The sequence below is a fragment of the Protopterus annectens genome, chromosome 2.part2 (assembly GCF_019279795.1).
Source record: "Protopterus annectens isolate FY-2018-M chromosome 2.part2, PAN1.0, whole genome shotgun sequence".
In the NCBI taxonomy this organism is placed as follows: Eukaryota; Metazoa; Chordata; order Ceratodontiformes; family Protopteridae; genus Protopterus; species Protopterus annectens.
In genome coordinates, this window is record NC_056730.1 from 869851252 (window position 1) to 869866021 (window position 14770).

General features: G+C 38.2%; 1 protein-coding gene across 2 annotated transcripts in view; it reads right to left on the reverse strand.

Moving 5' to 3' along the window:
* TUT7 (terminal uridylyl transferase 7) overlaps nucleotides 1-14770 on the reverse strand; it is a 3176298-nt gene that overhangs the window by 90467 nt on the left and 3071061 nt on the right. For both annotated transcript variants that reach the window (XM_044064191.1, XM_044064190.1), the window contains exon 25: nucleotides 13881-13996. In XM_044064191.1, the coding sequence (XP_043920126.1) occupies nucleotides 13881-13996 (116 nt within the window). The remainder of the gene's footprint in view (nucleotides 1-13880; nucleotides 13997-14770) is intronic.

Genomic DNA, 14770 nt, shown 5'->3' on the forward strand with positions numbered 1-14770 from the left:
CCCACTAGCTATGGATATGCATATTTCGGCCTTGTTATGACCTCATCAGCATAGCACAAGCAGAGTGTTTGACTAAGCATAAGAAACACAGGGTAGTTAAACCCAACTGATGTCCATTACCATTAGGGTGACTGCAAAATATCCCAACTAACAAATTAAAAGAGAGAGAGAGAAGGTCACACTGAAAAACCATTCAGTAAAACCTAAATGAAAAATCCAGCCAAGCTAGAACTTCCAATGAGTGACCTCCCAAACCTCCTGTAAAAGAGGCACATGGGATATATGCAAATGACCCCTATGAACATCAGGTGTTTCAGCTATATGGAGATTCTGATTGCCCATGACTTTTATGTTTGAAGCCTTTTTAATGGACAATTACAGGCCAATAAAGCCAAACCCCACTAGCTATGGATATGAATATTTCGGACTTGTTATGACCTCATCAGCATAGCACAAGCAGAGTGTTTGACTAAGCATAAGAAACACAGGGTTGTTAAACCCAACTGATGTCCATTACCATTAGGGTGACTGCAAAATATACCAACTAACAAATTAAAACAGAGAGAGAAGGTCACACTGAAAAACCAATCAGTAAAAACTAAATGAAAAATCCAGCCAAGCTAGAACTTCCAAAGACTGACCTCCCAAACCTCCTGTAACAGAGGCACATGGGATACATGCAAATGACCCCTATGAACATCAGGTGTTTCAGCTATATGGAGATTCTGATTGCCCATAACTTTGAAGTCTTTTTAATGGACAATTACAGGCCAATAAAGTCAAACCCCACTAGCTATGGATATGCATATTTCGGCCTTGTTATGACCTCATCAGCATAGCACGAGCAGAGTGTTTGACTAAGCATAAGAAACACAGAGTTGTTAAACCCAACTGATGTCCATTACCATTAGGGTGACTGCAAAATATCCCAACTAACAAATTAAAAGAGAGAGAGAGAAGGTCACACTGAAAAACCAATCAGTAAAACCTAAATGAAAAATCCAGCCAAGCTAGAACTTCCAATGAGTGACCTCCCAAACCTCCTGTAACAGAGGCACATGGGATATATGCAAATGACCCCTATGAACATCAGGTGTTTCAGCTATATGGCGATTCTGATTGCCCATGGTGAATCCTGGCTCCAGATAAGCAACTGACTGTAATCTTCTGCTTGTCCAGTTATACAAGGGAGTCCCCATGACAACACTCCAGGCTAAACGGTTTGCTTGTCTTATAGGCTTTGTTTGCATTGGGTGTAGTCTTGTGTGTGGTGTTTGGTGCTGCTTTTGTGCGTGCTTTACACAGTGACAAGGATAGGTGCGGCTATTTTCAGGCTTAGAATGTCTTTGAGGTTTAGTGAAACTGCTTTTTTGTGCCTCAGCATAAGATGGTCTATGTTTGTTGTGGGCACACTCTGTGGTGGATGTAGTGTGTGTATTCTTGACAACCTTGTTTTTAAGCAAGGTTCTTGCCTCCAAAGAAGTTGTGTATGTACATTTCTCACATACTGTGTTGGTTTCTTTAAGGATTAAAGGGTTGTCTGTGTAAACAATTGCTACATTGTCTCAGGATGCCTATATCTACAAGCTGGCTACAGAGACACTTGGAAATTGCATATGCATGTTGTCTAGACCTGTATTAGGGTGGACTGTTAAGGTTTAAGGACTAGATTTTTCAATTGTCTCATAGAGTAGTCTCTAGGGTTAAGGACAAGAGAGGAACAGTGCTAGGTCATGGTAACAGAAAATGTTAGGATATGACATTAGTGCTGTCTGATGTGCCAGTTAGCTTCTCTGGGCTTAATTCCACAAAATGCTTCTTACAGGTTACAGTCCTAGTACTAGTTTTATATGTAAACAATAACTGTCTAGGTATTTATGTTTGCATGGGTACTGCCAACCAGCACTGTGTGGTGAGCAGCTCTGCACAAACGCTCCAAATTTAAACAAACAGAAATGAAAACAGCATCTAACCCCTGAGCGACTACTACACCTTGAGCCCCTCTGAAGTGCTTCCCAGCTCAGACAGACCAGATAAAAACCTTCTCCCACAAGATAGATAACCTTAGTCCTCAATGTAAAAGCACAGAAGAAAAGGTGATTTGTAGCAAAAATATACTTCAAATGATCAGAAAATTGCAAAACACATGCAGTGACCACTTAAACACTGAAAAACAAGTGCAATAATACAGTTTGAGAACTTATCTTTGCCTGAATGGCACTGGATTCAATAGAAACACTACCTGAAGCACAGGCAAGTAGCCAAGGTTTGCAGAACTTTGTGGAAATAAGCCTCTGTGTTTCCCATTCAAAAAGGTCATACATCATTTTACTAACATCTCCTGGATGAATTACATAATTACTTTCATCTTAATGATCATAAGAAAAGCCAGACTCAGAAGGACTAGAGTCATTACCTTTATACAGAATGGCATGAATAAGAAAAGTACAACTGTATGAGCATACTCGCCATAAGAGCAAATGTATGAATACTAGGATCACTGCAAGAGTATCATCCCACAGTGCATATAAATATCCATAAATGTCCTGTTATCCAGCGTGACTTCTAGAACCTTGCACATCCTCTGTACAAAGGTTTTCACCCCTCCCACTTTAATGACATCAGTCAGACATTCAATAGAAACACAGCTGCCCGCACCACCTTTAGATTTCTTTTGAATGAGTAAGACTTGTCATTAACAATCCTGCACAGCCCAGCTGTTTCCCCAGTGTGGGTGAGGGTATAAGGGTCCTCTCCAAACAGATGATGAAAAGTACTGATAGATGTGGGGCAAAGACTGAATTAACCTTGTCAACATCTGCATTTTTTGTTACTGGAAGGATAATGGAAGATTACAGTGGGTATGGAAGGAAAATGTTTGTACAGCAGCAGTGATTACTGTACTTGAGTTATCTATGGTTATGGTGCATAAGCTCACACAACTGTACTATGCCTCTCATAAGGATCACTACTGCAGGACCATTCATAATGTTCAGGAAAGGAATTAAAGCACTATGTACCTTGGCACTGTTCTCTGGAGGTGAAAGCATATGTCCCCTGCAAAAATTCCAGTAGCACAATCTGCTCTGCTCTTCACGAGAGTATCCAGCTGATAACATCTTTTGAAGGGATGGAGAGAAGTCCACATGAATGCTTTGGAAAGTTACTGGCAGACACAGTTTAAAAAAAGCAGATGTGGTAGCTGTTGCTCTAGTACAGTGAGCCTTAACTTGTCCCTGCAGTGTGATCCTATGTAAAACAATGACGTTAACTAGTCATTTCAGCAAGGTTTGTTAAGGCACTGGTCTGCTTTGATTTTCTCAGGTAAAGGAAACAAAGAGCTTGTCTATTTTTCAAATGTACTAACTTTTCTCAATGTAGTACCCTTAGCTGTTCTTTGGATCCATCAGTTGCAGGAACCCAACTCTACTCCCCCCCAAAAAACTAGTGGCTCCTCCTTATATACACCTAATCAGTTTATTCATTTCCCAATGAGGGCAACAGCCAGACCAACTCCCTTGTCAGGAGAGAGCCCTATGGCCCCCTTCGTTCCCAGATAAGGGAGTAAAACAGGTCTGAGCAACAGTCTTACATGCATATCCTGTAAAGAATAGTTTCAATTTATAGAAAACCCCTAGCTATTCACTAGCTTTTGAACTGCATGTTGGATGTGCTGGGAAAATCATAATCTGTACACATGAAGTGCTTCTCAACAAACTTAAAAGACTCAACTTTGGTAAAAACACAATTCGATGGTTTCAAAGTTATCACAGGGTCCAAACTTTCCAGGTGTACTACAACACCACCACCTCTTCTAATAGCACTCTTAACAAAGGCGCATCTCAAGGATCAGTACTAGGCCCACATCTGTCCTCACACTTCGTAAATGATCTCCCTCTTGAACTCCCAAATTTAAACATGGTAATGTAGATGATATTCTGCTACTACAATTCAGTAGGAACCATACTGACAACTTCAGCCAGCTACGTAGCTGGTCCTCCTCCAACAAGCTGCTAATAAATCCCAAGAAAATCAACATAATGCTCTTGCTACAGCAAAGAAAATAACTATTCCTCCCTTAAGCATATTATATCTTAAAAGGAACACCCAACATGACTGAACAGAAATAGCAAGGCTGTACATGAGACCCTTCCCTATCCTTTTGCAGGACACGCAGATACTACTGTGAATGAAGTTCTAACGCAGTTAGAACTTTGTTACAAAATTAGCCACTTTCTGTCACCCATAGCCAGATTAACCCCAGCCAAAAATATTCTACCTACAAAACTAAAAAACGGACTCCTTTTTCTGGTGCAGCACTGAGAACACCAATAGAATTCAGGTGGCAAAGAATAGTATCTGCAGATTCATCATTTTAACAGACACAGGCACAGACACACGCAGACAGACAGACAGACAGACACACACACACACACACACACACACACACAATATTCAGAAACTAAAAAAAAAAAAAAACCTCTATTTGCTATCTGTGACCAACAGAGCAACCCTTATATTTAATACCTTCAGCTACAAGATACTAAATCAAGGTTAATGCTTACCTCTTAAAAGAGAACTTAGCACCCAAGAAAGCACCTATCATATCAGAAACTTTCACAGCATTAGTCTTAATTTGACCTCCATTTAAAACCACCATTGGAGAATAAGCCCTCTCTATACTGGAACCAGCCACCTGGAATCTTTTGGCTACCAAAGTTAAAAATCTAGAAATGAGTAAATTTCAGAATGAACTAAAATACAACATTCAGACAGAAGTACACATAAATACAAATGACCTTTAAGAACAGGTGGTCAAAGATTGGAGCAAAGCATTTTTCAATACTCTAGGAGAAGTGGACAGCTCAGACAAGGAGACAACTTATAAATGCTGCACTCTTGTGACATATTTCAGGGATATCGTGTACTCCTTACAAACTGGAATATGTAGGTAAGTATCCATGTACAAGGTGACATGAAGGTGACAATTACAGCATCTGATCAGTAGAAAGAAGGATTGCAAAATAAGCATAAACAGGTAATACACAACAAGAAAAGTAAAATGCAATGTTCATTGCTATTCTGAAACAATTTATAACATAACTAGCACCTTGGTGTTACCTTCTACATGAATCAGTTTAGACAACAGCATGAAAATGTAGCCTCCTTGTTCATTATTCAGTAAGGTTCATCCAAGCACTTACAATATAACTAATCAGGCAAATAAATATGTACCTGTACATTCCTGGTTCTGAGAAACAGAGTAGATGGAGCCCTTACTGCAACTCGGACTGCAGTTCAATTAGCAGCTCCAACACTGGAAGAGTGGGGCAAGAAGCAGAAGAAATGATGGGACGTGGCATGACCTCCTCTCGGGGGGGGGGGGGTATGGAGTGGGTTACATGCCTTCAGAGGAACATGGATCTCAGTTTTTTAATTTCTCCAAATCTTTTGGGTTTCTAATACCTTGACGGGAATGGACCCCATTTCTAAGTCAAAGTACGATTAAAGTTCATGAAATTAGTATTGTTTCAATCTTTGATGTCAGCCAGAAGTGCTCATTACAGCACCCGAAATGTGCTCAGTAATGCCTCCTCCTACAATTCACATGGAGTTACATTTATTGATAACATATCTAAATACAATTGTAGATTCTTTTTTAAAAGACCCGTTGCTCCTACTACTATTGGAACTGTCTGGGTATCTTTCTTCAACAATGCTCTCGTTCCTGCCTGCAAATCCTGATATTTTATGACTTTGTCTCTCTCTGTACGCAAGACACTGTAGTCACTGGGTGTAGTGATTCCAATGATCAACGCTACTTTTGTCTTCTTTTCATGGACCACTATATCTGACTTTCTCACATCTATCTTTTGAACTGTTGGTAATGGGTGATCCCATGTGATGTAGACTTCATCATTTTCTATGACGCGTTGTGGCTCATGTTTCCAGTGTTTTTCAGCTACTTCAATATTATAATGTTTGCACAATCCCCAGTGCAACAGTCTTGAGACATTATTATGCCTTTCAGTATAAAGTCCTTCTGCCATTAGTATATCACAACCAGCAACAAGTTGTGACCGTTTCCAATTCTGTTTTACAAAACTTAATTTGTCTGTTTCTCCCACATGTTTAATAGACTTTGTAAAACAACATGTAGGTAGCCGGCTATCTTGGGCCGACAATATTAACCATTCACCTTTTTGTTTGAATTCGCCACTCCTTAACCATTCCTGTGTTTAATCCTGATCAACATGAGGTCCTTCCAGGAATTTTGTATACTTGCAACTATATTTATGCATTTTCCACACATTTCTTGCCTTCTCATCTGATCCTTCACCTTATATTCTTTCTTGTGTTTTTTGTACATTCAGTTGCTGCCTAATTTTTATCTACTTCTGGTTTGATTTCCATTCCCTCTTGACACTGATATGCTTCTGCTAGACTAAGAAGGGAAGTCATCTTAGATTTATTCTTCTTGTGTTTCAAAACTTTCACTATATTGGGGTCTTGTGAGGTCAGCAGATACGTTTGTAGTCCCACAACTGCAGATCTTAACATGCAATCAATTTCAAGTAGGCCCATACCTCCTTCGGAACGGGGAATATATAATTTTGCTATGCACTGATTTTTATAAATCATTTGATGAGCATGAAGCATTCTTCTTGTTTTCCTGCCTAATCTATCCAACACATTTTGGGGCCAGTCAATCACTCTAAAACTGTAAGTTAGGACAGGAAGAACAAACTGGTTTATAGTTTGAATTTTATTCCTAGATGTCAATGCTGTTTTCAAGATTAATTTAAGTTTTCTGAAATATTCCTTACTAAGTTTTATTCGCATTCATTCATATTTTATTGTTGATCCTTCATCAATTCCCAAATATTTATATATTCCCTCTTGCTCAATTCCCAAATATTTATATACTCCCTCTTGCTCAAGTTCTTTTATATCATATTATTGTCCCAAACTGATGTTTTCTTGGTGCTGCAGCTTTCCTGCTTTAAAGGTTGCTTTTGCACATTTATCAAGACTAAATGACATTCTTTTATCATCTGAAAAAGTTTTGACTATTTGCAGTTGTGCTTTCAGTTCCTCATCTGATGAGCTCTACAGTTTTAAATTATCGACAAATAGAAGATGAGAAGTGTTTACACATACCTCTCAACTGTTCAGATTTTTGCAGAATGTCCAGATTTTTGTCTCATATTCTTGGTTTTTCATAAAATTGTGGTCTTCTGGCAAATTATTAAAGACTGGCGTTAGAAAATAATGACAAATATTTTTGAGTTTCACACTTCATACACTTCAGAAAATTCATGCTAATGCAAAACCTGCTATTCTATCAACTTTCTAAGAGAAATATTTAAAAATTGTTCCTATTTTTGGGCCTTTGTCCCACTTTTATATATGGCTTTGTCCAGATTTCTTGCTCTAGGAGGTTGAGAGGTATGGTTTACACTTTGTTGCTTTCTGGGAGCCAAATTATAGACAAGACCTAATCTGTTAAGCAGGCAGCTTAATGGGTTAAGGGCAAGGCAAAAGAGCAATGGTGACAGAGTCAGCCTGGAATATCCCCGGAATAATAAATTGTTCTTTATCAAGGCTTAACTGCAAAGCGGTTTTCCACTGTTTTATGGTCACTGTGATATAATTTATTAGCGTAGACTGCATCTTATATACTTTTAAGCAGTCTCTTATCCATGAATTTGGGATACTGTCAAATGCTTTTTTGTACTTGATCCATGCCATGCTTAGATTCTTCCCCTTTTTCACAGTTCTCTACTATGACTATTTAACAAATAATCCTTTTGTTCCATAAGACTTTCTCTTATTGCCCTTTTGTTGTATTGCCATAACTGAGTTTTCTTCTAAATGGCTATAAACTGTCTGCATTAATTCCAGTGTATAATTTATACGTCGTTGGAAAGCAAGTTATTGGACTATACATTTTAGGGTACCTTGCAGGTTCATTCCTAAGTAGGAGCATTGTTTTTCCTGTTGTTAGCCAGGTTGGCGTCTGTTCGGGGTACGCATATAGAAATAGTTTTTATTCATGGTTAAATCTTCATGTAAAGATGTCAATACTTTTAACCAGAAGTTAGTTAATGCATCTGGGCTTGGGGTTTTCCAATTATAGAGACTTTTCTTAACTTTGTTTCAATCTCTCTGGCCGTTACTTCATCCCATTTCATATCCTGTACATTTGAACTTCTTATTCCTTCTTTTACTACTTCTATCCATTTTGCATCTTAGTTATATTCCACAAGATTTTCATAAACACTTCTCCAAAATGTATCTATTTCTTTTTTTGGTGGTCTTTCAATTCCTTTTACCTCGTTTCCAGTTCTCTAGAAAACATTTTGGGGTCATCAATAAACTGCTTACACTTTGTACTTTTCCTTTATATTTACCTATGTATCTTCTAGGTTTTTCTGCCAGTGTTGATATTTTTAGTTTATTTGCAATAGTGCATGATAAATCCTGATCCATTATAATACTATGCATTGCTTTTAACATGTCTATCTTTCTGATTATTTTTGTTGATCTGTTCCCTCTTTTATACTCTTCTAATAGTGACACTTCTTGTTTTAATTGCTTTATAGTTTTCTCTATTCTATACTTCGAAGATGGTATTCAATTTCTCCCCTTCCTTTCCCTTGTGTTTTTTGATAGAATTTTATCTGTTGTTAATTTAGCTGCGGACACTCTAAATTGGCCCGAGGCGTGAGTGCGTGAATGTGTGTGCCTTCCATGGAAGGTTGGGCGCCGGGCTGGCAACTCGACACCATAAAACTCCACTGCCAGTCATGAGCGGACAGGTGATCCTCTGTGGCGACCCCTAACTGGGAAAAGCTGAAAGAAGAAGAAGATTAATTTAGCTGCACAGTAATATATCCTGTTTATTTCTGTTATATCGCATGGATCTCTATGAACAGTCCTAATTACTGTGTTCATTTGTTTTATCAAACTTTTGACTTTTGGGGTCTTATTGACCTTCTGCAGTCTATTTCTTAAATCAATCAACTCTTCTTTTAGCTCATTTCCTCTGCATTTTCTGCGGGCATTCTACATAAAGTTCTATAGCATCTTCCCATGGCACATTCTCTTCAATTTCATCCTGTGTCATCCGTTGCTCTGTCATATGGGAACTCACTGGTCTATCACTCCTCAACATTAACTGTGTCAGAGTTGCTACAGTTTCCTGTTCCTTCCCTTCCTGTCCAGCTTCAAGTGAATGTTTATACTGGTTTCCTGTGGAAGGCTCCAAAATATCTTCATATGACAACTGACCAGTTGCTTCCTGTTCCACTGGTTTCTCCTTAATTTGGATGTCTATTGCTCTATCCTGCTGTGGTGCTTTCTGAGTTAGATTTTCTACACTGAATCCTTCACTTTGCAGGTCCCCCATAACCTCAGTTCCTATTTCTTTAACTTCTCCATTACTAATCTTCTTTTCTACTTTTCCTCTTTGCCTTTTTATTTTTTGTATTGTAAAGTTTTCCATGTCTGGATTCCTTTGCCTGTGTTTCTCTCCAAATATATTTGGTGCAGCTCTTTTTGTACTGATTAGTTTTGCTTTCTCCTTTACATAAATATTACATCATATTAAAAATCTCTTACCTTCCCATGCCCATATTTCAGATGTCTCCTGATCTTCCTGTTTCTCCTTACTTTGGGGACTCATTCCATCATGCTGTGATGTAACCCCTGTTAGACTTTCTACACCAAATCCTTTACTTTGCAGGCATTCCATAACTTCAGCTTCTATTTTTTAACTTATACTTTACTGATCTTTTCTACATTCCTTCTTTGTGATATTATTTTTTATTGTAAAATTTTCCGTATCTGAATGCCTTTGCCTGTATTTCTCTTTGAATATCTTTGGGGGCTGCCTTTTTTGCACTGATTAATTTGGCTTTTGACTTTGCATAAATACTGCACCATATCAAATCTCTCTTTCTTTCCCATGTCCATATTTCTATTTTATACTTTTCAAAAATCTCTAGATTTTGTTGTTTATATTTTTGCACTTCCTCAGATGCTTCTTTTTCCAAAGAGATCAAAGTTTCTTGGACTATATAATGTTTTTCACAAATCTGTTGTATTAATGAACACAATTTTTTATTTGAAGCTTATGGCAGTTTTTCTTGTGGAAGTATTCTTCTTTCCTCTAATTTCTCTCAATCTTTTTGTATATCTTGTGTATGGAAATTCTGGGCTTTTTGCATAATAGTAACAATACATAATTTCTTTTTGTTATCCTCAATAGTCCACTATTGGGGGTATGGGGAGGGTTACATGCCTTCAGAGTAACATGGATCTGGTGAGATTTCCCTGCTGGAGATTGAGGAAACCTGGCTCATGCTTATGTGGAGGGGGGGTTGTCTGTTTGGAGAGAAGTCCCTTGTAGGAGGGATGGGCCAGCCAATATGCTAATCCCTGTGCAATACCTCTCTGATGCTTCACTGTCACTGAACAGGGGGTTAAAGCCATCAAATAAAAAAATAAATAACACCAGATGGTTTCCTGAATCATAGCATTTACTGGCTGACTCTCACTCCCCTGATGGGGAATGAATGGGTTCAGCAGTTAGGAGAGGCAGATGATCACTGAGCGGGGGGGGGGGGGGGGGTGACACAACTGTACATAAATATCCCTCTACAACTAAACTGTAAGAGAAAGAAAACTACATTATACTACTTTTGTCATGAAAATAAAATATTAATATTACTAAGTAAAAATATTAATACATTTATTGCTCATAAATCAACAATAAATAAAATATGTAAATTACTTCATTTAAACAAAGTTCTCATTAAGAGCTTATTACTCATGCCCTTAGGTTGGTTGCACTGTCTTTTAGGTTATCTGAAAAAAATAATTTACTTATTTATTTACTAATTACTGACTTTTATGCAAGATTTGGAGAGGTATGGAAAGTGCTAAACTGAGAGTAAAAAGCTTTTCATGAGAAAGGAAAGAGAAAAAAAAGCTTTTGTTTAAATTCTGCTTAAATATTTAAGTTGCACTTATAGTGACCTGTGTGGTGATACTTACCTGCATGCTTTCTTCCATGTTTCAGCCAAACAAACAAACAAAAAAAAAAAACAAATAAATATAACATCCTCTGTATAGTCACTATCAGGCTCATTTGAAATGATTGAACCCACTACATCGAGTCTGAAATATGGAGCCTGAATGGATTAAAGAACAGAATTACATATACCAAGTCCGAGATGCCATTTCTCAGAATAACCTCTTCTCCAAGGTATGGTGATCTCAAAGTTGGTATATATAAGTCTAGGTTGGGGGGAGGCTTAATACCTGTGTATTTATAATTCATTTATTTAACATTTATTTACTGGGAAAGTCTGACTTGGAACAAAGACAATTTTCAGCAGAGGCCTAAGCAGAAACGACGAATGTCTTTGTAACATGGGAGGAAACCGCAGTACCTGGAGGAAACCCACACAAATGCAGGGAGGACATGCAGACTTGACACAGAAGGCACCCCAGCCGAGAATGGAACTGGAAAACCTCTTGCTGTGAGGTGACAACACTACCGCTGCACCCATGTAACATTGAGGTATAGGGGTGTACTATGACCCCCCCCAGCAAAAAAGAAGTTTAAGAAGAAAAGAAATTTTCAATATTCGTTCTTTTCTTGGTTTTCAGTCTTTTTTTTTTGCCCTACTAATCATTCCTTTCTTAACAGCAGTTTCTGTTCTAGATTCAACTAAAAACATTACAAGTGCTGGTCTTTCACTTAAGATTCCCCTATCTCTTTGCTACAGTCTGATATCAATCCTTGATAGGGAAAAGGCAGTCCCAAAGCCTATAATCCAAATTTATTCTTGGCCTCTGCCCATTCCATTACTTTTCCCTCTCTAATTATTAGCTTCCAAAGTCTTGGCTCCTTTGCCAGTTTTCTCCAGTAAATTCTTACTGTATCTTACCTATTCTCTATACTCCTAATTGCAGTCATCCCTATCAGCAGAATCTCCTTTCTCCATTCCAGTGTTGGCTTAGTTCTTAGAATACTTTCTGCTACTTTATGAATATTATATTCTGTATGGCTGTTATTCTCCTTGAGAATCCGCATCCAAAATCCCACCCTCTCCATATTTCTCGAGTCCCCTGTTACATCAACATCCCTTTCCACTTTGAATTACAATTTTCTGCTTGTGCTACATATTTATAAAAGAGCCTTAACTGTGTAGCTCTATGTATTTGTCTGTCTCTAAAACGTTTTCCTTGAAAAGGTTTCACTGGTGAAGTCTTTGTATGAACTTTACTGTCAGAAGAATGAGAAGCAGAGTCCCCTTCTGCTTGCTGGCTCACTTTTTGTTGGGTAATGTTTTTTATTTCCTCTTTAGCATGTTATGCATCAAAAACTGTCTTTCATATTCCAGGATAAAACACTGTCTGAACACAGCTGGATACAGGATCTTGAATCTCACACCTCCCTCCCAACATTCCCTGATTGCCGAGACAGACTTGCTTCTATTCTGCCTGGTGCACAGTGAATAATTATTTTCTACATTCTGCTGTCTCCACTTTTTAATACTTTGCCCTTCTGGCACAGTTTTGTCAGAGTCACCTTTGTGCTGGTAGGATTGCATCTTTACTAATATAGGTCTTGGCTGTTTTCTCATGGCCAAGTTTAGTGCATACACACAATGTGCCCTTTCAGTTAACAACATCTGCTGTGGAATACCAGTCCAGTCGCATATTTGTGTTTTAATAAAATGAATAAAGTCTGTTCTTTCCAGGATCTCTGGTACAGCGGAAAATCTCAGGTATTCCCTACAATGCTCTGTTCTCTAATTTTACCATTTCTTGAAACCTCTCTTCTTGAGGATTCTCACTCAGCCAACCTTTTATTCATTTCAACCTCTGATTACTGCAGTTTTATCAGCACATCTGAATACATGTTTAAAGCTTCTTCCATTTTTTCCAGTCTTTTGTTATTTGAATTGATATACACCTTCAGTGTTTCACCTATTTTCATCAGCTATGAGCATGTTTAACTTCTTTTTTCCTCTATATTACTGGAAGTCATATATTGCACCAAAACTGGAGCTTGAACTGCTTTTTGCTGAATAGCTGAAGGATTCTTCCTAGTCACTGTTTTCTCCTCACCTTTTGTGGTTGACTTTCTTTCAGGTTCTCTAATTTTTTTTCTTGCTGACATCCAGGCAGTGCACTTGCTAGTCAGTAACTGAAATTTACCCAAAAAGACAAATTCACTAGCACTCTTTTCTGAGTTTCTGTCTTCAGTCTGAGAGAGCTGAAATTAAGCCATTACTCAGTCTGCTACCATCTTGGAAGCCCCTGGGTTTATTATCTTGTGGCAGGAGGTGTTTGCCTGGTCTATCTGAATTGGGAAATACACAAAAGGGCTTATAGTGTAGTTGTTTTATTGGTGTTTCCTTGGTCTATCTGAGTTGGGAAATACACTAAAGGGCTTACAGTGTAGTTGTTTTACTGGCCAGACAGCTCATTAGTGAGTTTTCTGTTTTTCCTGTGCTGCTATAAGTTTAGCACATTTGCGTGGAGCTGCCCACCATGTAGCAACGGTTAGCAGTGATCTGTACAGCATAATCTGGCTCAATAAAGCACCTTTATTAGTCTGCATCAACAAAGCATGTTTAAAAGCCTTCTAACCCCAATACATCATCCCCTTGTAGCTCATCAAAGGACTGGACAGCATTGATATGCAATTTCCCAACTTCTCTGTAGCCAGCTTGGTGGATATGGACACCTTAATACAATGTAGCAACTGTCTCATGTTTACTGATAACCATTTAATCCTTATAATGTGAGGCTAGGTGGAATGGCACACTATCTCGAAGAAGAAAAAAAAAAAAACTCACTTCCACCGCAAGGGGCATTCCTTCCTGAAGTGTCCAATTTTACCACAGATTCTACAGCATCGGTCATTTGGTGCTAGTTCTCCTTCAGTAAGAACCTCTGGATCAAAGAAATACTCCTAAAGAGAAATAAGAATAATTATGCTATTTCAGAAAAGATATATTCAAACCAGCAAAAAGATTGGAGTTCTACAATAAATAATGTGCTGTGTGACAAAGAACAGCTGTGTAAGAATGGGTTAACAACACAGAAATTAGAATAAATGACAGCCATAAAAATACTAACAATATTAGTTAATAAACGTGAGTACCCTCTGAAATGAGTGAAACACCTGGGAACCTCCTTCAGGTGGTCCTCTTACATGGTTCTTCTAAAAATTCTTAAGTCCATGCACAGTACCCCAACACCATAGTCGAGGAACATATGTATATCGTATGTCTCTGTTCATGGCTACCACATCTACTAGATTCTACATGAAAGAAAATGCACCAAATAGAAAGACATTGAATTACAGTGCTTGTTAATTTAAATAAATTCTTGTTGCAGCATTAGGAAGGCCAGACCAAAAGACGGAGGGTGGAAACATAGCAACCAATCCTCAAATTATATGGTGAGCACTCACATATCTGCTATACTTTACCTTTAGGAGTCCTCTGTCATTGTAGAATCACTTGAGTGGACTCCCAAAAACTACCCTCACAAAGATTCAAGGGTAAGACAAGGAGGCACTGTTCCTCTTGACTGTGATCTACTCTTGGAGTGGAGTGGTTGGTGAAAGTGAGCACTGAAAAATAAATAGGTATGGAGCAATTGCACACAATGGACATATTTCTGAATCTAAGTGGGAAGCAGCAACCTGTCTGGCGGAATTCCCTTTAAACACACTAATGAA